This window comes from Onychomys torridus, chromosome 20, assembly GCF_903995425.1.
Source record: "Onychomys torridus chromosome 20, mOncTor1.1, whole genome shotgun sequence".
NCBI lineage: Eukaryota > Metazoa > Chordata > Mammalia > Rodentia > Cricetidae > Onychomys > Onychomys torridus.
Window position 1 is genome coordinate 9,859,140 of NC_050462.1, and position 27,682 is coordinate 9,886,821.

General features: G+C 39.2%; 1 protein-coding gene across 1 annotated transcript; it reads right to left on the reverse strand.

The window, feature by feature from the left end:
- Nucleotides 1–6,349: 6,349 nt before the first annotated feature.
- On the reverse strand, nucleotides 6,350–27,441 carry Gas2l3 (growth arrest specific 2 like 3). The gene is made up of 9 exons (XM_036169996.1): nucleotides 27,425–27,441; nucleotides 26,700–26,747; nucleotides 23,757–23,925; nucleotides 22,335–22,450; nucleotides 19,596–19,737; nucleotides 16,040–16,103; nucleotides 15,097–15,235; nucleotides 10,461–10,568; nucleotides 6,350–8,273 (listed from the first exon to the last, which is right to left on the reverse strand). The coding sequence occupies exons 2-9, from the start codon at nucleotides 26,715–26,717 to the stop codon at nucleotides 6,966–6,968; spliced, it is 2,064 nt and encodes a 687-aa protein (XP_036025889.1). The 5' UTR covers nucleotides 26,718–26,747; nucleotides 27,425–27,441; the 3' UTR covers nucleotides 6,350–6,965.
- Between the last annotated feature and the right edge of the window lie 241 nt (nucleotides 27,442–27,682).

Below are 27,682 nucleotides of genomic sequence, written 5' to 3' on the forward strand. Positions count from 1 at the left end.
GACTGAGCGGAGAGGAGGGGGGGAAACTGCTGTCGGGATGTAAAAACAAACTTCAAACAAATAAACAAATTTTAAAATTGCCCTTTAAATAAACGTTGACCAATCAATTGCAGTAGGTATTTTATAGACACTAAGTAACTCTCTTAGTTCTCTCACATACTAAAAGTGAGTTCTGGGTTGAGGAGATGGTGGAGGGAGTAAGATGGTTGCTGTGCAAGCCTGGCCATTGGAGTTTGATCCCTGTATGAGAAGAACTGACTCCACAAAGCTGTCCTCTGACCTTCACACATGCACTGTGGCTTACGCCCCCAACCATGTGCATGACATGGTAGATACAAATAAATAACATGTTTTATAAAAAAATCAAGTTTATTCATTTAGTGAACAGTAGGATACATTTGCTATGAAGAGGGAAATGGGAAAAACAGTGAAGGAGACTTAACATAAGGAGGAAGAGGAATTGTAGGCACCTGCTTCCAAATTACGACACAGAGGCTTATATTAACTGTAAATACTCAGCCAGTAGCTCAGGCTTGTTAATATCTAGTTCTTACAACTTAACCCATTTCTTTTAATCCATGTCCTGCCCCAGGGCTCATGGCCTTTACCTCTATCGCATTTTGTGTGTTTGACTTGTTCTCCGTCTTGCTGGTGACTTCGACTCCACCCTTCTTCACCTGATTGTACCACTTTTAAAAACTCTATCCACTTTACATACCAACCACAGATCCCCCTCTCATCCTTCCTCCCACTCCACACCCACCTCTCCATCCCCTCCTTCCAAAGGGTAGTTCTCCCATGGAGGGACAGCAAAGCCGGAACTTTCAGTTGAGGCAGGCCCAAGCCCCTCCCCCACTGCATCAAGGCTGAGCAAGGTGTCCCACCACAGTGAATGGGCTCCAGAAAATTAGCTCATGCACCAGGGATAGATCCTGATCACACTGCCAAGGGCCCCTCAAACAGACCCAGCTACACAGCTGTCTCCCTTATGCAGAGGGCCTAGTCCGGTCCCATGCAGGCTCCACAGCTGTTGATCTAAATAAAGTTCATGAGTTCCTGTGAGCTTGGTTCAGTTGTCTTTGTAGGTTTCCCCATCATGATCTTGATCCCCCTGGCTCATAGAATCCCTCTTCCTTCTCTTCGACTGAACTCCCAAAATGAGTATAAGAGACCCAAGAACAATATAGGCCATTGCCATAATCCTTGGTACTTTCCCACTTAGGACAGAGGATTTGGAGGGGCTCGTCTGAAACTTGGAGAACTGATTGTAGCTGTTCCCTAAACCAGTGCGACCCCTAACCACATTCTATTGCTAGTTCTTCATCCAGGGATTAGTACAGTTGCCACTCCTCATCAAAGCAGCTCCTATTTGCTCTGATCACAATCACTACAAAAATCCACAAATGGTCAAAATGCAGAGACCAATGGAGCATGGAATGCCTGTCCCAATGATAAATTTGCAACACAAGCCCTGTTTTGAAGGCTCAGGGAACATCACAGAGGAGGAGGCAGAAGATCATAAAAAGCCAGAGAACCAGCACAAGATAGTCTCTCTTAGGAGGAAGAAATAATGACATCAAGAGAGTGGGGGGTGGTGGTAATGGTTCTGGACAAGATAGTCTCTCTTAGGAGGAGGAAATAATGATATAAAGAGATTATGTGTATGTGTGGCAGGGCAAGGTAATGGTTCTAGAAGAAATTGTGGGGAAGACCAGGGGTGAAAAGGATCAGGATACATGTATACAATTCTTCATGAATAAAAACACTTTTATTATTTTTTTTTTAAATACTAAATGCCTACTGTGTGCCAAACTTTGTTCTAGATCTCGAGAACACAGAGCTAAACAACACAGCTATAATTCTTGCCTTCCCAATGGTTCTAACAGTCTAGGGAACATAATAGCTAGCTCATTGAATCCTTGGAAAGCCAGGTATTACCTAATTGTTTTGTGACACACACCCAAAGATCTTGAACATAATGCCCTTCTTCTTATTCTTGTCCCCCCATAGCAGCCCGACCTGAACACTGCTATCATTAGAGGCAAACAGCCACACACAAGTTCAATGCATTCCATTGGTGCATACCTTTGTAATCTGTGAAATAATTTAAAGTGACATAAGGAAATTGATCATTTCCAATACAGCGCACTGTATGAACTCATAAAAGATGGGCCAGGAGGTTAATTATGAACAGGTATGTATTGATGGAACCTGTAACCAGTACTTGAACTGTTCCTGTCTAAATGTAGATAGAAATACATTGTCTTTGTATTACTTCAAGATTGTGTTCTCTTACATAAACAGTATAGATACTGCAAAACTACTTAATAAAATTGGTATTTTCAGACTTACTCCAAAAGGTTTTAAGTGTTCCCTATGTTTTCTAAAAATTATAAAATGAATTTGTTGACTTTTTTATATTTTTAATTAATTTATTTATTTGGTATTTTGAGACAGGAATTCTCTGTGTAATTTTGGAGCCTGTCCTGGATCAAGACCAGGCTAGCCTTGAACTTGCAGAGATCCGCCTGGCTCTACCTCCAGAGAGCTGGGATTAAAGGTATGCACCACCACTGACCGGCTTTTTTTTCCGTCCACATTTATAAAAAACTAGGAAAACATAAAACTTCATTTGTGATTTTTGGATTTCATTCTTGGAAACACCACAGAAATACATACTAGATTAATTGCTTTTTATACTTGCTCTGGTCATTAAAAAAAGACACAAGACAAGGATTTCAAATACATTCACATCACATCAAAGTAGGAAACTGAACAGGACTATGGGACTAGCAATCACTGACCTTCTGAAGATACAGTGCTTGGGTGACCTAGAGAATTTGACTTTAATAATTGATTTCTATGACTTCACAGATTATTAACCAGGAGTCTGAACATACAATGCTTGTGTGACCTATAGATTTAGACTTTAATAACTGATGATTTCTATGACCTCACAGATTATTAACTATGAGTCTGGTCTTTCTGAAACAAACATCTAGGAGCAATACAATAAAAACATTTAAAATAACCTAAGATTTCAAACTCTTCTCAATGTATGAGTTTTATGTACGCAACTTCCAACATGGATCAAACAAATGCACTCAGAATACACCAAAAAAAAAAAAAAAAAAAAGCAGAGACTATGGTTTATGTTTACATTTTAATACTTGAGAAAAAATAAGTTAAATTGGAATTGGATACAAATACTGCTGGCACACAAACACACAAAAAAACATAATACATACAAATCCAATCTCACAGAGTTGGTATGAAACTTGGATGTAAGAGTATATTGTAACCTTTATTAGCTCTTTTTAAGGAAGTAACAGATTTTTAAATTAGACATGAAATGATTGCAGAAAAAGTTGTTTTCGTCAAACTATTCCTCTATCCATTAAGAACTACAAACTCAGGCAGAGTGTAGTAGCTCAAAATCAGCACTCAGGAGTCTGAGGCAGGAGGATTGCTATGAGCCCAAAGCCAGCCTGGGCTACACAGAGAGTGCCAGGCAAGCCACAGCTATATAAAGAGATCTTGTTTAAGAAAAAAATAATAATAATGTGGACAACAATTACTCCAAGCATTCTGAAGGCACACTCTTCAAATATTTTACTTGAGGGCCAATCTAAAAATAATTGTTTCACTTTTCTGTTTTATATAATTATACATTCATAAATTATAGCAAAAAAAATAAAAACATTCCATTTTTAAGAAACTACACATATCTTCCAGGTACTTCAGCATTTTACGCTTACATTTGCTTTATTAAATATTAAACATAAAATACCTTATGTAATATTACACTATTACTAAGAAGAAATGAATACAACTACAATATAATTTTTTAAATTATAGCAGTGACTCATCAGCTCTTTAGAAAATTTCAAAATATACTTGAAAGAACAAGTTTTTTTAATTTGTGAGGGAGGGAAAGGATTTTTTTTATATTTATTTCTTGCATATATGAGTGTTTTATCTGCAAGTATGTATGTGTACCATATGCATGCCTGGTGCCTGTGGAGGCCATAAGAGGGGCATCAGATACCCAGAAATGGGAGTTTTGGAGTTCTGGATGGCTGTGAGCCACCGTGTGGGTACTAGAAATCAAACTTGGGTCCTCTGCAAGAATAACAAGTGTTCTTAATTGCTAAGCCGTCTCTCTAGCCCCATGGGATTTAATTTCTTATTCACATAAAATGTATGTTTGGGAAAGTCAAGCTACACAGAAAGAGAAATTCATCCTATATGACTATAGCTGGAGAAATTCTCTTCTGCGGAAGAATAGACCAATACACTTAATTTTCCAAATAAATAATTCTAAAATTAATTCTAGAATTTATGCTGGGTACCTGAGCAATTACCTTTACTCTTTTTTTTTGTTTGTTTGTTTTTGTTTTTTCGGAGCTGAAGACAGAACCCAGGGCCTTGCACTTGCTAGGCAAGCACTCTACCACTGAGCTAAATCCCCAACCCCATCTTTACTCTTGATTACCCAACACAAAGATAATGTAAATTTGTAAAATCTACCGTGTCACAGAGAGGTCTTTATAACACCATTTACATTTTTCTTTTAATTCCTAGAAGTTACTGATATACAAATGATGTATGGTCCCCTACATGAGGGAATAAGCTCTATAAAGGTACAGTCCTTCCTCTTTGGAAGGTGAGTTAGATATGCCTGACTACTAGAAATGTTCTTGGCACCTCCTACACACTAGAGATGTTTTCAAAGATGTGAATGCGGCCATTGTCAACACTCAGAACAGGGAGAGTAAACCAAGACCTTGGTGGCTTTCTGTTGCAAGCTATCCTGAGTAGATCTTTGATTTTAAGCGTGATCCTTGGGTAAAGATCGCTGACTTTTACACAGGGTTCTCTCACCGTGCGTCTGTAGAATGGCAGCAGCTAGCTATTCACTCCATGACTGCATTTCTGTGCAAACTGTTGTGTTTTCCTTTGGGAACTGTATGTATTTAAAGGAGCTGGAGAAGAAGGTCGGTGGTCATGTTTATCTAGCATGTGAGATGCCCCAGAATGGATCCTCAGTCTCACAAAGAAAATGAAGGAAAAGAAAGATGGGAAGGAGGTAGAAAAGGGAGGGCATTGGAGTTATAATAGTCAAAATGCCATTTTTTTTTTTTCTTGAGACATGTCTCTAGTACATAGCTGATGATGACCTTGAATTTCTGATCCTCCTGCATCATTTCGAAAGTTCTGGAATTACAAGCATGTACCATTGTATCTGGTTTTTTTTTTGTCTAAAATTTATGACAATTGATAATACTTAAAGTTACTTAAAGCCCTTAAAACTTCCCAAAGTACATTAATAAACTTTAAATAGTGACAGACACATACGCAAATTATTTACAAGTATCCCTGTGGGTGGAAGGAGTTTATTACATCATCTGGATGTTCCTGAAGAGAATCTGCCTACAGAACAGATGGCATCACACACTCACACACACACACACACACACACACACACACACACACACACACACACAGTCTGTCTGCTGGCCACTGGAAAACTGAGTACAATATGGCTTTATTGATGAAGATTAACATAATTTGGAGAATCTAATTAAAACTTACAGTGTGCTATCAAAAGAAACACGTCACCTGATAGAATGTGTACTCAGTATCACTCTAAGGCCCTTTTAATACCATCTTATTTTATGTGTGTGTGTATACATGTGCACAAGCATGTGTATAGAGAGACCAGAAGTTGGCATTGAGTGTTTTCATTTGTTATTTACTACTCTATTTAATGAATGAGCATCTCTCAAAAAAGCTGGAGCTCATCAGTTTGCCTAGTCTAACTAGCCAGCTCATCCCAGGAGATCCCGTCTCTTCCTGCTGTGTGCTGGGACTACACATGTAGACCATCATGGCCATCCATTTCTCTTGTAGGTTGGGGATCCAAACTCCAGTCCTCACGTCTGCACAAGAAGGGCTTTATCCATGGAGCCACCTCCCCAATTCCCATCATCTTAGTTTTAAAATCATTAAAACTTAATTCTGATATCAAAACACACTGTTTTAATGTAAAAGTACTTGTCTGCACACATAGGAAATATGCTAAAAGCTATTAAATCTCTTTACCTGTCATACTGAAGATTTCATCTAAAAATATAAGATACAAAATGTATAGGTTGTTATATTAAAAAAATCTTACTTTTTACTAAATCTCAGGTTATGTTCCAATAAGTTAATTTACTTGGTTGGTTATTTTTGTTTTTTGTTTTTGTTTTTGTTTTTGTTTTTTACCAAAAATACCAATTATAAAATGCTACTAATATTAATAAAGGCCCAATTTTAATTAAAAAAAAAAAACAGTTCCTTCTGATATGGAAAGGTTATAGAGAATCAAATAATAAGAATTCCATTTAATCCAGAATGTCAAACCAAGCAGCAGCAGCCATTGGTACTTAGGATTGATGGACCAGGATTCCTGATCAGAAAGTTAATTCAGGTGCTTTTTAGAGCACGTGTCAAACCGTTGCTGGGTTTTCCTATGTACCCCCGGCAGTGTCCTGCCTCAGCCTTCAGAGCTGGGATTATAGGGCACACACCAAAGCCAAACAAACCATTGCTTTATGACTGAACACAGTAACTAGTGTTAAGAGCATCAGAGATGCTATTAGCAGACAATCTCCATAGTTAATACCTATTCAAAGACACACCAACTATATAGCTACAATTCTAGTAGTGTTGTTGAACTTTTGCATTTTCCTCAAACAGCAGACCTAAACAGACGGCACAGATCAAAACTCATGCATGTGCCTATTAATAAACAAAACTCATGTGAGTCTTCTCCTTGACCCAGCCCTGTCTCCTGACTTCATCCTCCATCTTGAACTCATGTCTGTAGCTATCCCGACAAACATACATAGGAAGACCTTTTGAGGTCCTGGTGGAGGTGATCCCCATTCTGCTCGGTCACCTGGATTTGTTAAGTGTATTTATTTTCTAAGCTTCTTACTTCCAGTCATAACAAAATAATGGTCATTGTCCTCCTTTTTCTTGGCAGTAGGTTTTGTAGCTCCACTGGCTGTTCCCTTCCCAGATGAGGGTGGTTTCCTGGTGGAAGCTGGTGGCATGCCACTTTTGGGAGGCCCTTTAGCTGAATACTGGCCCTTCAGGGCAGTCTGTGCCAGCTTTGAGACAGTTTCCACCTTGGCAGCAGACTGGGGGACACTCACAATGGACAGTGGGGTTCGGCCAGGAGACTTTGGAGAGCCAGGTCCTGTCTTCTGGCAGGTACCCTTACTCTGTGGTTGCTTTCTGGCAACGGAAAATCCATTCTCACCTTTTGATTCCTGAGCAGCTTTTGTGGAGGACGCTGCACACACAGAAGCTGGATGGTTGACATTCAAGGTGGACTGAAGTCTTGGTGCTGAGATGACCCTTGGTTTCAGAGCTCTACCAGGGGGCTGAGTCTGCGTCCCTAGACCCATGGCTCTGGTTTTAGAACTGGGTTTGGTCACTTTTGCAGGGGATTGGAAAGGAGAAGGGTTAGGCCTTCCGTGCGTGTTTCCTTTAGGGAGCTTTGGACACTTGGGTGATAAATTTATAGGTGACTCACCCCTGGAAGAAAGATGACTGTGTTTCAAATACTTTGGTTCAGTTTTTCCAGAAGACTTACTTGGCAAAAGTCTAGCCTTAGATAGCTCTCTTGACTTCTGGGCTGGAGTAGCCATGGTCTTAGCAGTCTTGGGGACAGTGACACATTTTCCCGCTGACTCAGATGCACACTGGGCAGTGCTTGACGAAGCTGGTGTGGTGCTGTTACCCACTGGATTTAAAGAAGCCTGGGAAGATGACACACTGTTGGGAGGAGCATGCAGCTTTTGTGCTCTGCCCTTTGAGGATGCCATCTTGGCATGGGGAAATGATGCTGGCGAATCCGGAAGCTTAGAACGGGCGGACAGGGAAGCTGAACTACCCTTCACTGATGATGCTGGAGGCAACACTCCCGGTGGACGTACCTGTTTCTCCTTGCTCTTTGGAATGCTCGCTGGTGTGCCAGGTTTTAAATTTTGTTTCTGAAACATGTTAACTGCTGACAAAGGGTTCATTTCTGGAGGCTGGGGTGTTCTGGCAGGTGCATCTGGCACACTTTCATTAGAAACTCCTTTTTGAAAAGCTAAAATTTTTTGTTCTAGTGTAGCAAACTGCAGTATTCGACAGGGGTCATACTTCAGCAAAAATCCTTGCAGAGTATCCCAGCCTCCACCAACACGGACCATAACATGTTTTCCATGAAGCATCTGCCCCAAAACAAAAATAAAAAATAGAACAGTGAAACCGTGAGTCTGTTAACAGTCATGATTTGTGTTTTCTGTTACCTGTGAAACTCTGAGTATTCACCAATAGCTTTGTTTCAAATCAGCCTCTTTTTTGTATTAAAATAATAAATTTAGTATTAGATTATACAGCTAATAATAAAAGTGCTCCACTTTGTAGTAAAGATATTTACAAATAATTTTCATCCTACAATCCACAGAGTTAATATAGAAAACTGCAACAGTGATTTTGTTCAATGGATTGAGTACTGAAGAAAGGAAAGGAACAGGAAAAGGAGGCAGAAAAAAGCCTCTTGAGAGACAAAAAGCAATGAGAAAAATCAACTAAAACTAAAATTGTAAATTTAAAAGTTTATATTCTATCAATTTCATCTTTAAAACACTTATATAAATTACTATTGGTTTGTCTTTGCAGATATGAATGGCTCTGAGAGATTAAGACATTTGTGGCTAGCTTCGATCACAGTAGGCTTTTGTGGGGATAAAAGAAACCTTGGCTCTGACAATGCAACCCAGGCTGGATTTTAGGTCCCTGTCCCCTCAGCCGGCAGATCTTCCCATCTCTATGAGCTGAGCTTTCAACTTTAGCTCTCTGTCCCATTCCGAGTATATCATGCTCGCAGCATAGATAAGCGTTCCTTACTCTGGGCCCTAACCAGAGAATCCCCTCTTTCCAGTAAATGGTGGTGAATACAGATTCCTGGCTGCACAAAGTGCTGAGCATATATGATGGATGAGTGCTCAGTCCTCTGGGGCTCAGGAAACATTTTGGAAGAGGGGGTAGAAAGAACGTAAGAGCCAGATGACAGGGAAAAGGGCTGAGAAAGTGCATCTTCCGGGCAAGACACAGGCATCAGTAATGAACTCCCAGCTGCTGAGTCAGTACAAGACTGGCCCCAACCACAGGGCATGGGTGGAGGAGGGGCTTCGGGAACTCCACCTCTCGCTGCCGACTATTTGCTAAGAAAGAAAACAGGAAGACTGTCAGTAGTCACTTATTCCCTAATCTCTTTTCCAGTTAGTTTGGGTAATAAATGAACAGTTAAATCGACCTGGTTTCTGTTTCCATTTGCTGTTCATCAGATTCACGGAGAGGGGAAATTGCCTGCAGGTGTAGCCACTTGATGACCCTACCAGGCTCCAGTGAATAGTTTCCAATCCAACAGCTACATAGATGGTCCCCATTAAACCAATTAAGTCACAAAACAAAACCTAAGTCGTAAATACCAGCAGGGAATGGTAGCCATGAGGAGACTGAGTTGACAGGGGGTGGGGTGGGGGTGTGTGAGAAGAAGGAAGGAGAGGATGGAGGGAAGGCAAGGAGAATAATCAGAATACAGCACGTACATGTATGAAATCGCTCAAGAACGAAATTAGCAAATAAAGATTTTCAAGAAAGCTAATTAGGATACAGAAAATGAATTTGGGTGTTTCTGTGAGTTGGATACAGGGTGGAAATATGATGGTTCTCTGTAAAACAGATGAAAATGTGGATGGTGAAATTGTATGTTTAAGTACTTTTATAGTATATTCCTCAATTGAGAGAAAACAGTTCTTATATCCAAAGTAGAAAAATGCTAAACAGGTAAAATTTTAATTTCCTTATCAACAAAAGTGACAAAAAGTCAGCTGCAGATGGGAAAAGGAGGACCATAAACATGGATTACCAGCACACTGGTACATGACCTAAGAAAAGGGTCTTATGCTCACACCTGGAAGTGTTTATCATTATGAACGGCAGTGTTTCTGTTAACTTCTTACTATTAATATTAATCTTACTGGATATTGTATTTTGTTTATTGCTTCTCGGGGAGTTGATGGAAAATTATTCCATTTAATAAAATCTGAAAAATGCAGTAAATTCCCCAATGAGGATATTTTATTGAGTTATATTCAATGTTTTAAATAGTCTCAGCTGTCTTCTAATTAGCTGCATGAATGTTAAAAGCATCTGCTCAAACTCACTTAAAATTCATGAAATCAAGTATAGCATATTTTTCCTGTCCAGTGAAATTCTTCCATTAATGGCAGCCTCTATTCTAATTTTTTTTTTTTTTACAAGTAAAAGGGGGATCAAAAGAAGCTTGTTAAAGAATAAGCCCAATTCCAAGGCAAGCTTGTATGAATACAGGCTGCAAATAGCAAACTTACCCTTATGAAGAGTATTTTCTCTCCGAGCCGGTACCGTCCTTCAGATAAATATTCAATAGAAAATCGATGGGAACAACTACAAGGAGGGTCCTCAGCAATGTGTCTAACCTAAAATTAAAAATAAATATCAATATTCAGTGCTTATTAGAAAAAAATAGCCCCAAAGCAATGTTATTGGATAGGAAAATAAACAGCCAGTTCAACTATTGAATATCTCTTCTTTCCTTGCTAACAGATTTTGAAATCAGACAGTTAAATTCGCAACAGCCAGCAATGCTGAGGGCCAGGTCTTCCTGTCTCTTAGACCTGAAATCAGGGTTGAAGTTATAAATACTGAAGGTCTGAAAATGGGTTAAGACAGTAGAGTCAACTGAAAACACTTGTGCTGATTGTTAGGAACATGAGCTCATCATTAAGTTTGAGTTGTTTTAAGCTCTGAATAATTACATTTGTGTCAGATAAAAGATCATGCAGTCAAATACAGGCTGAGTAAGAATTTTTTGCTTTTTCCTTAAGACAATGCTAAACTGATAAACAAATGTACATATGTTCCAAGTTACTGCTAAAATAAACAGAGACAAGTCTATATGCTCATGATGGGGTAAAATTCTTAATATTTCAATTCAGGAAGCATTTTTCTAGGCTCCATTTCAAACACCTCATGAGGAAGGAAAGGAACATATCTTTACTTCTACCCTCAAAATGTTGTTTTACTGATTAAGAATTTCAAACATGTATACAATGTATTTGACCACATCTATCACCTCCAACTGCCCCATTCCAATCCTCTCAGACACTTCCTGTCCCCTCCCAACCCCATGCCTTCTTCTCTTCGATAATCCACTGAGTACAATTAGTGCTGCCATATACAAGTGGGTACAGCGCTACCCACTGGATCATGGACAACCTACAAAGGCCACATACCTGAAGAAATCTGACCCCCACCCCCTCTATGGATAAAATGCCAACTGCTTCTTAGTAAGGGCTGGGACCTTGAGATCCTAGCCCATCCACACTGGGATGTTGACTGACTTGATCTTGTGGTGCAGATTGTATGAGTTCAAGAGTGTATCAGAACTATTTCACAGTACTCCTCCATGACTTCTGGATCTTATAGTCTTTGGACCTTCCCTTCCCTAATGGTCCCTGAACCTTGAGAGAAGCCTCAAGAAAATGGTAAAATTACAGTGGCTAGAAAAAGAAATTTAGTAGTTCTGTATTCTAAACAAGGAAAATAAAATAAATTGATTAAATGATGATATATTTTGAAATATGTTTTAAGTGAAAAACATTACATATCAGCCATTAAGATAAATATTGGGCTTTCCCCTCAAATTACATTAAAAAAAAAAAAAAAAGGTCATGCCTGGAAATAGCATGCTGGTGCCCACCTTTAATCCCAACACTCAAGAGAAAAAGGGGCTGGGGATCTCTATTAAGGCCAGGTCTTGTCTACATACTGAGTTCCAGGCCAGCCAGGGTGGCACAGTGTGACCCCATCTCAAAACAAAACAACAAAAAAGGTCGTAACTATTTTTTGCAATTACTTTATCATACAAAGCATATCAAAATATATTCATTTAATTGAATTTAGGCCTAATGTTTTAAACAGTCTCTTCAGATATGCCCAATTTATCTGCTCACTAAGAGGAATTTATGATTGCCTTAATTATCTACCAAAAGTAAGTTAACAATTATGGATTCATAGGGCTTGATAAGAACATTAATAGAATCAATTTCCATGTTGTTTATGTAACAGGAAAATGTGCTTCTAAACAACTGGGATTGATCTCTCTAAGTCACTCAATAAGTTTTCTCTTGATCGTGGACTGGTACATATGAATCTATGTTCATATATACCACAGACACTGAAATCAGGTAAAGCTGACAGTAGAATACGTTTATATATTAGTTAACCAAAGTAACTGGATGGGAGGTGTTTCTGTTAGCCATTACTTTCTGTAAAAATTTCTGAAGTTTATAAAATTCTATTTGCATATTTAACAGGCTCCAACATAATCAATCAAATAGTAATTGTCCTATATGCTAAATATTAATCTAGGATATCTGTACATCATATCTTGGTGATGAATAGGTGAACACTGAATGTATTAATATGCATTAATTTAACATGTTTTAAAAAGTATGCTTGTTTTTAGCTTTCCCAGTAAGATTTCAGATCTTGCATGTGAGCCACTCATTTTCCCTGATTAGAGTATCCAAATAAGTGCTTACATTTAGCACTGTGAAGTTGTTAATGCCAGAGCCATACCAGCAGTCTACACAAGGTAAGGAGCTACCGACAAAAATGTTTCTATATCTATTTACTGCATAATAAACACTGAAGGAACTAGCTAAAGAAAATAATCTACATCAAAATTGCCTTATTTTCATTCTCCTCACTCCCACATTTTTGTCTATGTATACATATTTTTCATAAAATCAGCATTTTCTCCCTGCTACATCATTAATTGTTATAGCAATCACATAAAACAATCATTCTGTGGCAATACCGAATTTTAAATTATCAAGTTTGCCCTACTGGAGGGTTTGTATGTTACTTAAATTTTCCACTATTATAAAATAATAGTACAATAAACATTTTTGTTCATATTTTACTGAACTCAATTATAATAAAAATGGAGTATGTTTGTAACTCTTAATTTTGATTTTTCAAAATTATACATGAGTTTTCATTAACAATAATAATTCTTAAGTATAGTTTCACCACAATTTATACAGCTTTCAATTTTCCAACTTTTAAAACTTTTGCTACTAGAACAAAATGGTATTTTGTGACTATCTTCTCACCTTATTCCCTTAATTATTAAATGTCAACATTACACTTTCTTCTCGATTGAACATAGTCCTTGCACATTTATCCACTGAAAGTGTTTTTCTTATCAAATGTACTGTCTTCATAAAATAAGTTGTTTTTCATTTAACAAATATATTTCTTTCAGTTTCCATTGTTAATTATCATTCTGTAAGGTTTCATAAAAATTTAAATAATTTTTATCTACTATATTATTCCTGCTTCCCATTCTGATAGTTACAATCATCAAATGTATCAATAAGATAAAAGTTAATATGTTTGGCCTAATAAAAGCTTTTTCAGACTGACATATTCTTAATCTGTCTTGCAAGGTAACCTGAACATTGATTCTATTATTTTATTTTGTGTGTATGCATGTATGTGTCAGTCAGTATGGCATATATAAGTGCATGTTTTGTGTGTATGTCTGTATATATGTGAGTGTACACACATGTGTGAACTCATGTATGTGGAGACAAGAAGTCTATATCAAGTGTGTCTTCTTCTTCATTCACCTTATTTTTTGAGACAGAGTTTCTCACTGAACCAGAACTCACCAACTGGCTAGACTGGTGGACCAGAGAGCTCCAGAGAACTGTGTGTCTCTGCCTGTGTCCCTGCACTAGAGTTATAAACATAGACCAACACAGCTAGCTTTGGCATGGGTGCTGCAGATCTGAGCTCAGTTTCTCATGTTTGCGCTGAGACACTTGACCAACTGCTCCCTAGGCCCCAAGCTGAGTGATTTATCAAAGAAACTACATTTAACAAGAAAAGAAGCAATACTAAATGTTTATTCTTATTATTAAGTAATTTTGTACACTAAACTTTTCTTTTAAAATGCCACAAATCTTTTAGTTATTCTAAATTACAGTAAGTATAAAATGTTTATTCTGTCCACCTCCATCACTTATACTAGTCACTGAAGGAGATCTAGAGCAGTGGTTCTCAACCTGTGGGTCATGACCCCTTTGGTTTGTATGACCCTTTCATGGAGATTGCCTAAGACCACAGAAAACACAGATATTATATTACAGTTCATAACAGTAGCAAAATTACAGTTATGAAGTAGCAATGAATTAATGTTATGGTTGGGGGTCACCACAACATGAGGAACTGTATTAAAGGGTCACAGCATTAGGAAGGTTGAGACTCACTGAGCTAGAGCCTAAAGAAATACAATTCTAGAAATTTCTACAGAAGGAACAGGTACCATTGAGAAGACCATCAGGACACGCCCGACATATTAAAATGTCTGCATATTGTCTGTTAGGGACAATGTTCAGAAAAACCCCTCCGGTTTTCCCTCACGACCTTTCTCCACCTGTTTCCTCCCAGTCCCTGTGTACCATCTCCTCAACCTCGCCAACCACCTTGGACTTCTCTCTCCCCCGCAATCAAGTCCTGTCATTCTCCTTCCTAAACATGGCTTATATTTGCTCCTTTTGCTCCACTGCTCACTGGTGTGTTCAAATTGAAACTCTCGTCCCTTCATGCTTGGGTTAGTACCATAAAACAAACACAATACACGACCACCAAAGCAATCCTTTATTATTTACAAGTCAGATTATAATGCTATCATACTGAAAAAACAATAAAGACAAAACACCGACTTCTCACAGCCTCTAACTGCCGCTCGTCAAGGACACAGCCACTCTCCACATACTCCCAGAACGCATCAGAGAGTGCAGATTAGTAACTGGCATACATTCCGAATAAAAACCATTCTCTTCTACATGCAGTACTTCTGGCAGCAATTTAGAATACATAAAACTGCAAACCTTGAGGTGGAACAGTCCACAAAGCACAGGAGTTACTTACAGCCTCATGTAGTTCTTCATGCTGACAGCAAGATTTGGGGATGTTAATGGATTCTTCAGGCCCCGAGGTGTTAAGCAGCGTCTCTTCTAACTCAATTTCTTTCTCGAGTTTCACTAATACTGGTGGCTCAACTCCATATCTGAAAACAAGCCAGGAAATCCCATCATGCAATGTGTACCAACTACATCTCTGCAGATCAAGCAGTCAAAACAGGCGACATTTTATTCTGGAGCAAAGTCTGCATGAGTCTTCCCTATAGACTGTTTCACAGGGACAGCTGGAAGTTCTTTTTTGTTTTGGGGAGTGTTTTGTTTTGTTTTGTTTTGTTTTGTTTTTGAGACAGGGTTTCTCTGGGTAGCCCTGCCTGTCCTGGATATCTCACTCTGTCGACCAGGCTGGCTGCCTCTGTTTGCTGAATGCTGGGATCACAGGCATGCGCCACCATTGCTCAGCTGGAAGAGGTCTTTTTTAATGTTTCAGATTGCCCCAAACCCAGACTATAATCTCTATATCATAGCATATATCTGGATTATGTAGTATTTTCAATATTTTTTTGGAGTCCTGAAAGGCAGCTTAAAAACAAGCTCGTGGGTGGACAGGGCTGACGCAGGCATGGGGACACAAAGCCTCAGACTTCTCACCAAATGGTACTGGATTTGTTTGGAACTGCTTGAAATTACACATTTTTACCATATTCTTAATCTGAAGATTTTAAGTTGCATTTTCACAATTTCGTATGAAATGAAGAAGCAAGGTAAATGAAGAAAGCAAATGTTGATGCGTGTGCATGCAGATATAAATAGACACGGAGAGACAGGACAGAAAATCGGGTTACTTCATTTTCATCAAGAGGCATATTCTTTGGGGACAGAAACTACAATCAAAGTAAGTAGCTTGAAGGTATTTTTGATGGTGACATGCTGAAATACTGAGAAATACGTACCTTGACACAATCCGACCAATCTCAAGAAGACAAAGGTACACCTGTCTGGGGTCTTTATGTAAAACTGGGGAAGAAATAAGACCATATGTTTTTAGAATCAGATTTAAACTGGGAAATACATTGTGGCCTAGGAGAGAGCAAAAGGAAAGAATACCGAAGACAAGAGGCTTTCTTGTCTAGACAAGACTCAGGACAGACATTTTTATTGTCACCACAGCAATTTCCTCTGTGTTAAAAATAAACTAGCGCGCACAAAGAGAATGGGCAGTGGCCAAGGACATTTACTTGTTTAGCATTTCATACTGAAACCTATGGGTTTAGTAGCACTAAATTGTGTTAAGGGCTGGGAGACGGCTCCATCCTAAAGTTCTTTCTGCACAGCCATTAAGACATGAGCTCAGATATCTAGAACCCAGGCAAAAGCCATGTATGGTGGCACATGTAACCACAGTGCTGGGATAGACAGACAGAATATTCCTGAAGCTCAATGACCATCCGATCTACATGAATCAATGAGCTCTAGGTTTAGCAAGAAACCCTGCCCCAACAACAAGGTGGAGAACACCAAAGACCCTTGATGATGACCTCTGCCCTCTCCCCAGCACAGTATATGACAGATCGCTCCACAGGAGCTGCTGTAAGATGAGACATGTCACTTCAATTTTACTCTAAACTGTGTATTCCTCAAAATTTACAAGGACAGGAAGCAGCAATTCCTTACTTACTCTATGATGCATCATTACCTTCAAAACAAAGCCAGAGGACGGTATCACAAGAAAACTAAAACCCAGTACCTAAGTCCTCACAGGCTGTGACTTAACAATCTCTGACACACAGTCAACACAACCCAGCAAAATACAGAAAGTACTATGTGCAAGGAGATGGTAAGATTTATGTCAGGAACACAAACAGTTCAATATATGAAAATCAACCAAGGTAATTAATAGAAACTGGGGTCCTAGCACCACAAAAAAGGGGGACAACACACAGAGCAAAGAATCAGAAAGAATCTAACACCATGTGAATATGTAAAACAAAGACAAATAAGCCAGAAGGGAATGTTCTCCATCTCATAAGGCATCTAGGAAAAACGTATGGCTAATAACATTCTAATACCATTTCCACGTAAGGTAAGTGGCGGAAAATCTTCCTCCCAAGGACAGGTTAAAGATAACTCACCAGTTTAGGCAATAATATTTAGATATGACAAAGTACAAAAAAGTAAAGAAGAGACAAACTTTTTTTTTTTCAAGACAGGGTTTCTCTGTGTAGTTTTGGTGTCTGTCCTGGATCTTGCTCTGTAGCCCAGGCTGGCCTCGAACTCACAGAGATCTGCCTGGCTCTGCCTCCCCAGTGTTGGGATTAAAGGTGTGTGCCACCATCGCCCGGCTAAACTTAAAATGTTTTAAATTGAGGCTGGAGAGATGAGATGGCTTAGCAGTTACGAGCACTGATCTTTCAGAGGACCCTGGTTTATTTCCACATGATGGCTCAAAACTGTAATTCCAGGCCTATGCTGAACTTGTGACCCCATGATGACCCTTTTGCCTTGCTTAACTCCTGAACCTGTGATATATGATTGCCTTACAAAAATGTGTCTAAGCAGACACCTTGACAACTCTCTTCCATATGATGTGTTCTTGCTTATCTACCCCACAGGCAGCCTTGAGCCCCTAGTCCCCACTTTCCTGTCCAGGGGTTACTATCACACTTATCTACCCCACAGGCAGCCTTGAGCCCTAGTCCCCACTCTTCCACCCAGGTGCTAACAGCCAATTATCTCAACAGCTGTTCACTATAAACCCTAACCCTTCTCCATAAAAGGGACCTGAAGAGCCAGTGGGGGGCTGCTCTCTGAAACCCCAACTTAGGGGGAGCAGCCATCTGGTCAGTCTAAATAAAGCTGGCTTAATCAGACAGTTGTGGAAATGGTTTTCCCTGGAGTTTACAAGAAGTCCCAAGGAAGTCTGGAATCGTAACCTAATATGCAATGTGTTCTGAGCCCACACACTGATTCCTCCAATAGAGAGGGCACTTGTTCTCCAAGGCGTGAATAGCATCTATTACATACACAGAACAATCTGTTTCCTTCAAAACAGGCCTTGATTACAGGTGTGTACCAACATGCCTGGTATAAAGCATTTCCTTTTAAAGCAACCAAAGGCCTCTATTTCAGTTTAAATCTACAGAAATAAAGGAATTTAACATGAAAACATTTCACACCTATTTTTATAAATATCCTAAGTACCTTAAAATAGCATATTTAATTTTTAAAATTACATTGAGTTCCAAGCAAATGTAAACATATACCTCTCACTTCAATGCCTACAAATGAGTTACTGGTATTGACAGTATTCTTCTTAGTCCTACAGTGCCCTTCAGCACAGCTGGAAGACGTCTTTTACATTTAAAAAATAAATGGCAATCTCAGAGCTTTTCAGAAAGAATAAGCTACAGAGGAAAGAATTCAAAGCATTTCCTCCTCCCTTTGATCTCTGGTAGATGGATGTGGCATTGAATCAGCTTCATGGTCAGTAACCATCAGCACACCTGGCCTTCAGGGCACAGCACCACATCCTATTCTATCCTAGGCAGGGGGTAGCCAGAAGCACCAACAGGTTGCAGATAACCCAAGAGCAGACCACACTTCACACTGTTGGTGAAGAATTTTAAAACTAAAAAATTCAACTAAAAGTCAGCTGGCTTTCAATCATCACCATAAATCAGGGCCCTGTAGACAGTGTCAGTGATAAAACTTCTGTCCAGGAATACAGTTTCCTCTTTGTGATGTAGGCATGTGTATTTTTATACATGCATATGTACACATATACACACCTATAAATGCTTCGAAATGTGTGTGTGTAAAATATCAGGCAGATGCTCTGTTAGTACCATATAGATGCGTCTGCTGACTTAAGAAAGTCAGAAAAACACATCAGCAATTTTCAGTGGAGCACAATTTGTGTTTGGTGGGGTGAAGGGTCGTGTTTCAAGGCAGGGTTTCACTGTGTAGCCCTGGCTGTCCTGGACCTCACTCTATAGCCCAGGCTGGCCTTGAACCTTTGCCTCCTGAGTGCTGGGATTAAAGGCATGCGTCACCACCACCCAGCTTGGAGCATGATTTCTTTAGTGAAATGTCAAAAAAAATTATTATTTTTAGATAATAAAGATAGAAGCTATTTTTTATAATTAAATCCAAATACTATAAGCTCATTTCACCTATTATTTCTATAATGATCTAGTTAAAGAGGAACTGTTAGAATTTAGACCTGGTAGAGTCAATCTTCAGGAAAATATTAGCAGAGCATTAATACAGAATCTTCTGGCAGCCAACTCAGAAAACTCTAGATATATAAAGCCTATGAACATAAGTGAAAAGTCTACTATACTTGATTGATATCTGATTCTCCAACTCTTTCATATACAACTAAAGAACTAATTTTGTAAGTAATAGTGATATGGCATTTTGAGTCACTATTTAGAAAGGAAATTTAGAGACGAGAGACACAAACCCATCCTAATAAACACTACCAGCTCTGACAGTAACAATACTTACCCAAACCTTCAGATTCAAAGAGGTAAGTTTCATCAACCCCGATATGCCGACACCAGTGAAGGAAGTTGGCCGTGTTGTCTCTGGCAAAGAATGAACCGGACGCAGCATCTTTCTTACAAGGCACTTTTCTCATTGGAAAATTCTAGAAAAGACATAAGGACAATTTACTGAAGGGGAAAAAAGGATCAATGACATTTTCATTAGTGTTAATTTTCTGTGGTAAAGTGACTGTTCACTGTATTAAGTACAGCTACAGATGACAGTTTGGAGGAAGACAATCGTCTTCGAAAATGACTTTCTGCTTTTACTTTAAGTATCTTCCAGAAAAAGATGCTTAGGAAAACGGTCTACTCAAAATCAGCAGTAGATTCAAGCTTCTCTAATCTTTTTAAAATAGCACAAGACTCTCATAATTTAAATGACGGCCTGGTAATTACAAAGCATTGACAGTGTCTCTCCACACAGTTCTATTCAAATACAGAACTACGCTATGCTATAGATCAATAAGTACTCAGTTTTGCTTCCTTCTTCCCACACAGAATCATAACGGCTACCTGAGTTTCTTAAAGAGTCTAAAATATAAGAGTAGTTGCCCATTCTAAATTCGGGTTCTTTGATGACACCCTAAGTGGTTACTTTTGTTATCTTAACTGTCTAGCCCCAGACTATTCTGATATTCCTGCTGAGGCTGGAGCAGGAAAGAGGGAATTCTTTTGCTCTTACATTTTCCTTGGCAATTCTTAAGAGTGATGTTTTTAATGCAATAGGTATAGTAGGTCTTTCTCCATCACTGCCAGCTTCTCTCTCCCTGGAGACAACCGCTATTACCAAATCTACGCGGCGTCTCCTTCCGGGTGCTATTACTTTGCAGAACTGAAATAGCCTGCATGCATGATTAAATACTGAATATATTATCATCATCAAAAATATACAAATAAATATAGCAAAATACAAAGATGATTAGTATTAAATGAATTCCTCTCACTGACATTTTGATAAAATATCTCTCTGCAAAGCCATGCATATGTACCTAGAAAGTACCACACAGATAGGATTCTACAATTTGATGTGCATGTGCATGCACTTTGAACATATGTACACTGGGTAAGTTGTGAGCATATTTAAGACTTAAGAAGAACACATTTAAATAATTATTTCTAATAAATATATAATATTCAACTGATTAGGTGACATAATTTTTACTTCCCTATTGATAAGCAGATTATATTATTTCTATCTGTTATTTTCTTAGAATGAATTCCTAGAAGTAGAGAATTTTATATATCAAAGGATGTACTTTGTTTTCAATATGACATATATGGAATCATATGTGTGCATGTACGTATCCACATACAGAGAGATATCTCACTTGTCCTCCAAGAATAACGGTACCACTTTATATCTAACTAATAGTATGTCTAGGCTCCAAACTCTCACAAACACTTAACATTTGATAAAAAGAAAGGAAACCTAATCTACTTCAAATCATCACTTTAAACTCCTCTTTTTAAAATGCTATGTATTCCACCAATATTTAAAAGTTTACCACTTAGGTAGCAGATGAAGACTACAAAGAAGAAGAAGAGGAAGAGGAGGAGGACCGTAGCAGCAGCAACAACAGAGGAGTTGACACACATGCCAGTGTCTTGGGTAGGGTCACTATTGCTGTGACAGAACACTATGATCACAGGGTTGATTTGGATTACACTTCTACATGATACTGTTCATCATCGAAGGAAGTCAGCACAGCACGGCAGGAACCTGGAGGCAGGAGCTGATGCAGAGGCCATGGATGGGTGCTGCTCACTGGCTTGCTCAGCCTGCTTTCTTATACACAGGACCACCAGGCCAAGGACGGTGCCCCCCTCGATCACTAATTAAGAAAATGCCCTACAGCAGGCATTTTTACCTTGAAGTTCCCTCCTTACAGATGACTCTAGCCTGTGTCAAGTTGATATAAAACTAGGCAGCACAACCAGAGACTGTCATAAACTCTTTTCTCCTGTAACCGTATAGCAGTCCTGTGGAAGGTAAGGTCAATGTGTGTAGGATCTAGCCGCTGGAGATCACCTATAATAAGTATATCAGGCACTATCCTAGACACCATCTATAGATTTTACATCAGTGAACATTCACAAATAAATCCCGCAAGGCAAATATTTGTGCTGTTGTTATTTCTGGTATGTATATGTTTGTGTTTGCACGTGTGTGTGTGCACGCCCATGGAGGTTTGTTTCTTAAGACAGGTCTCTCAATGAACCTGAAACTCATTGACTAGTTGGACTGGGGCAGTGAGCCTTTGGGGCCTGCCTGTCTTTGTCTGCCAGCACTGGGATTACAGACACAAGCTGCCCCAGCCACTTTTTACATGGGTTCTGGGGATCTGAACTCAGGTCCTCAAGTTATACAACAAGTACTTTGCCAACCGAGCTACCTCAAGGTGAATGTTACTGACTTTATTTTACAAATACGGTTTTTCAAATGCACAAAAAGTTAAATCAATTTTCAAAGTCTTATAGCTAGTTATATGATGTACCCACATAGAGGTAATAAGAAGTAGGCATGCCCACCCTTTTCTGAATAGAAATAGAAGAATGGATGGGGCAAGGAGGCAGAGGGGGTGGAGGGGCTGGGAGGACAGGAGGGAGGGGAAACTGGTCAGGATGCAAAACAAACAAACAAACAAATAAATAAAGTAGACATGAGAAATGAACTTCATTGTGGTCAATATTTACTTACCTCTGGTTCTTCGGAGTGGCATGCTTTTACCATATTTTGAAGAACGTTGATTAATTGGCACAACAACACTCCATTATCAAGTTCTTCCAACAATCTTTCTGCCTTAATGTCAATACCTAAAAACATATTTTAAAGCTAAGACCCATCTAGAAGCAGCAAATTCAAAAGCAGTGGCTACAACTTAAACATAACCAGATAATACCTAGAAAACTAAACAAATACCAGATGAAACTAAGTTTCCACCCTTAAAAAGGTATATTAAAACAATGTGAGTTAAATCAAACACAAAAGAAAAAATCTGTGATGCGTAAAGATCAGAAAAAATACATGTAAATTTATTTTAGATAAATTCACTGCACATTAATATCACTTGTACAAGGGAAAAAATTCTTTATAAATAAGGTGGATTACATTGCAATTTAAAGATTAAATACAGTATCAGAATAAGCAGTCTGGGAATATCAACTTCTGCCTCTAAAATAACTTCTCAAAAGCATTCTTACACTGCCAACTTTAAAATCTTTCCAATCACCAAGCTGAGACAAAACTAGAGTGACTGCTGAGTGTGTGGTTATCTTCCAAGGGCCTCAGGCCATCTTCAGGTTTTTCCTCTCTTGAAAATCTCAGGATGCTACATGAACATCTACAGTTAAGTGATCTGAGGGACTCTGGAGAAGGCTCACTAGTAAAGTATGAGGTCCTGAGCTTGGGTTCCCAGAACCCACATAAAAGTGAGGTGCGTGGTATGCCTGTGGCAGAGTCAGGCAGATCCCTGGAGCTTGTGGCCAGTTAAGCTAGCATGCACATGGTTACACACACACACACACACACACACACACACACACACACACACACACACCACATAGCCCCTAACACCTGCAACCACACACATGCATACACATGTATACACACATATACACCCACACATACATAGGCAAAAAGTCAGCCCCGCCCTGCCCCAGAAAGAAAGCTCAGAACACTCATCATAATCTTGAATAGAATAAAAAAAATATAACACCAGGAATTCTCCAACTGACATTTCCTTTTTGGTTTCCTTTGCTTCTACCCCTCAATGTTTCAGAAACAGTATTCATTTTTATATAACTAAAGTATATCTTCCATTTATAGCTTTACAGATCATATAAGATTGGAAAAGTCAGTAAAAAAAATCAATATTAGACATACACAATTTTTGAAACATTAAAATTAACCATAAAGTATTGATTATTCAAAAAGGCTGACCACTTCAATCAAATTTCAAGTTTCCTACGGGTCAAGATTGAGAGTGAGAGTATCTTTTTAGCTCTGCAGACTGTGAAAACAAGGACCTGGCTGTCATTCACTAGCACATCCCCAGCATCTGGAACAATCAATCACTTCTTTAATGAAGATTAAAAGAAAACAATGCTTTGTAAGCCTTACCCAGTAAGCCAGATAACCAAATAGAGAGGTCTTCTTGCATGGGTAGTAGAGTAGCTTCATGCCTCACAGCTATCCACTCGTCATACTGACAGACATCAGCCAGTCCTGGTCCATGTCTGGGGGTCAGGGGACACCTGGGACTTAGAGGTAGGTCCTCCCCAAACCACACCTAGACAAAACACCAAACAGCTGAAAGACACCAATCTTTGCTGAAAGTCACCATAACCCACAGTGTCCATGTTTACATAAGTAGGCATAAGCCATACAGACAAAGCAAAACTGCACCATCTCATAGAAATACATAAATCAGAAGCAAATTGGATTATTCTGAATGTTTTTAATATTTAATACAGTGGTCAATGTCAATGAACATTAATGAATGAGTTCTGCTGTAGAGTCAAGAGGAAAACAATTCAACAAATAGTACTTTTTTCCTCTACTTGTTAAGCCGGAACCCCCACATCATAGTTTAAAAATGGGTTAATGACACCTGCTTCACAAGATACATGTCTGCAGCATCTAGCACTGGCCCTGACAGAGAGCAGATTCAACAAACATCTGTTGAATGGATATGCAGATGAACACATAAATGGCATCTGCAAACTTCAAATCATAATTGTCATGTTTTAGATATTTATTTGATTATTTTTAATTGTGCACGTGTGTGTGTGTGTGTGTGTGTGTGTGTGTGTGTGTGTGTGTGTGGTAGATGTGTGTGTCTGTGGGTTTGTGCATATTAGTATCAGTGCCCATGGAGGCCAGGAGAAGGCGTCAGACCTTTGGAGTTGCAGTTACAGGTAGCTGTGAGCCACCTGACATGGGTTCCAGGACCAAACTCAAATCCTCTGTAGGAGTATATGTGCTCTTAGCCACTGAGCCATCACTCCATCCCCTACAATGCTATTTTTAAACTTTTTTCTAAATATTTTGATTAAAGCAATAGAATGGCAAACTACAGTACAAGCAAATTTGTCTTATCTGTATTTATTTATGACCTATAATTAAAACTTTTTTGTTTTGTTTCGTTTTTTCGAGACAGGGTTTTTCTGTATAGTTTTGGTGCTCATCCTGGAACTCGCTCTGTAGACCAGGCTGGCCTCGAACTCACAGAGATTCACCTGGCTCTGTCTTCCAAGTGCTGGGATTAATGGCATGCACCACCACCACCAAGCCCTTAAAACATTTTAAAATGGTTGCTGTACAAGTACCCATCTAACAGTCTCAATTTTGCCTTCTGGCCTGAAGCCTAAAATAACTGCTTATAGTTTAAAGTAAAAAATAAGAATAAAATTACATAAGTATACTAACAAGTCAACACTTGAAAATAGTTGAAATATGCAAATTATGAGAAAAACAATCATGAAGTCACTTTTTTAAAGGAGTACAGATGGTTCTTGTCCTCAAGAGGGGTGCCAGAGCCTGAGTGAGGTGAGTAGAAGTTATTCAAGGGAGGCGACTTGGAATGTAAACAGCAAGCGCCCGAGGGATGCCCAAGGGTGACCCTATGCAAGGTGTCTGGTTCCGAACTGGACATGAAGGGCTGGACTGAGGTAAAGCAGGACAGCCCAGAGACAGCTTCTGAGCCAAGTGAGCTGAGTCTCTACCGGGAGAGGGTGGCAGCCACAGTGAAAGTGAGTCCACACAGAGACTTAGTGAGCGGGAGGCCAGAGGAAGGGACAAGTATGGAGTGGGAAGGAAATGAACCTTAGGATCTGACCACAGAAAGCCAAACATCACTCCAAGGATGACGGATCAAAAAGTCACAGGAGACAAAATCAGGAAGTCTGGCTTCTGCTGTTCAGCTACTACTGAGTGGGAGGTCTGCCCTGGAGTGCCATTTATACACCCCTGTTTCTACACTGAGGAAAGTGAGCATCCCTCTCCCAGCAGATAACTGCTGCAAACAGCTTCTGGCTATGGTGGGTCTTCATGAGCACCTCCCTTCTCTTTCCTGGGATTTTTGTCTGGCTTGAACTTGTGTAAATAAACCATAAAGGGAAAAAAGACAAACCCATTTCCAGTCTCCTCTCGTAAGGTACACGTATGTTAGAGAAAGAATTACCAAAGAAACAAACTCCTAAAGGGCCACTAAGCAGATGTGACCTAGCAGGTTCTCCCCATGTGCTGTCTATCTCACTGATTGCCAACTACCCTGCAGAATGTGATTTATTACCCTCCCCTTACCTTCCAGGTGATGAAGCAGAGGCAAGATAATTCACCAGACTCTCCCTTCTGAGAGTGGCGGGTGTGGGATCGGAACTAAGCTGTGACTGACTCTAAGTTCTGACTGTCCAGTGTAGTTATTCCCAACTGACTGCATCTTTCTACATAAAGGTTCACTGTGACTTTTGCCTTTAAATTAACATTTCACTGTTCTATTAAGAACCAAAGAAAGAAAAAAAAAAAAAAGAAAAAAAATACAGCAAACATCAACTTTGAAAATCACTTAAATGTTAAGACTATCTTGGTTTCTGTGACTCCTTACAGCTGGCTTCACCCAGCAACAAACAAAACAAACAAACAAAACAACAACAAAACAAAACAAAAGCCCTACTCATTTCAATTTTAACACGTAGTCAGCTACAGGATCATTTCTAAAGCATATGTACAATTACCTAAGACTTGCATCTTGTATTTGCTTTGCCCTGCCTGTTCCTTCAACCACAAACACGTCCCATGTTCTAATGAGGGGGAGACTCTAAAACATTCTACTATTTTTCCCCAGGTTGACCCACCAACCCCCAAATACTTTTGATTCTTTCAAATATCTAGCACAAGTCAAACTCAGAATTAAAATCTGGGAGCTAGGAAGTCAAAATGCAGAATGCCTATTGTTAAAATGTAGTGTTGAAAAAAAAAAACAAAAACTCATGCCATGAAAAGAACTGAATCAATAATATCAATTCGTAATTTATATTTATCTTTTACTAGAAGAAAACTTACCTGAATTGCAGGCTGCATGGTCACCTCCACTGAGATGAAACTAATATTCTGGAGAGAGACGAAGGCATTAGCGTGCAGATGATTACAGAGCTCCTACTCCCTCAAATCCCAAATTACAAGAATCAGGACTGTGCTTTACTTCCTCTTTGTTTGTTTGTTTGTTTTTGTTTTGTTTTGTTTTTTCAAGACAAGGTTTCTCTGTGTAGTTCTGGAGCCTGCCCTGGATCTCACTCTGTAGACCAGGCTGGCCTCAAACTCACAGAGATCCGCCTGCCTCTGCCTCCTGAGTGCTGGGATTAAAGGCATGCGCCACCACCACCCAGCGCTCCCTCTGACTCAACACTGGAGACACTATGAGGAATCCAGGGACTCTTGCTTCTGCCTCCATAAGGGCACTTGTTACTCTAAGGAGAAAAACCTGAAACACTTTGCTACATTGTCCCAGCACTAATGTCAAGCAACTGTTACAGTGTCTATGCGCAGTGAGGCAGAACTCACGACTAACGTGCTTCACAGAACAGTCTCCCACAAGTTGCAAAAGTGATGTAAATGTAACTCCTCAAAACCGATACTGAAACTCAAGCATCTTTTATCTCTTTGCAGTGATCATATCTTTGTGAGTCAGATGGACTTTATAAATCACATGCCTAGCCGTAAGCTTTTCCCGCTAGATAACAAGATAGTAAAGGTAACTATCAATTTCAACTGTGAATTAAAAATAATACCTTCCTGTGAGAATTTGTCAAAAACAAAAGGAACAGCAGTGTTGGCTCCAAAGCTCTGTTCTTGAAATCTACAAAGGAAAGATCAGCTTTAATAAATTAAATGAGGTCAATACACTCTTTAATGTGTTTTCGGGGAGAAAGTAAGCAGAAGGCTTGAAGACCAAAGAATACCAACTACATAAAAGCACGGGTTTGGTGCTTGTCTACAGCAGCATAACGTGCTCTATTTTTATCAGAAACTACCACTAGAAGACTCTC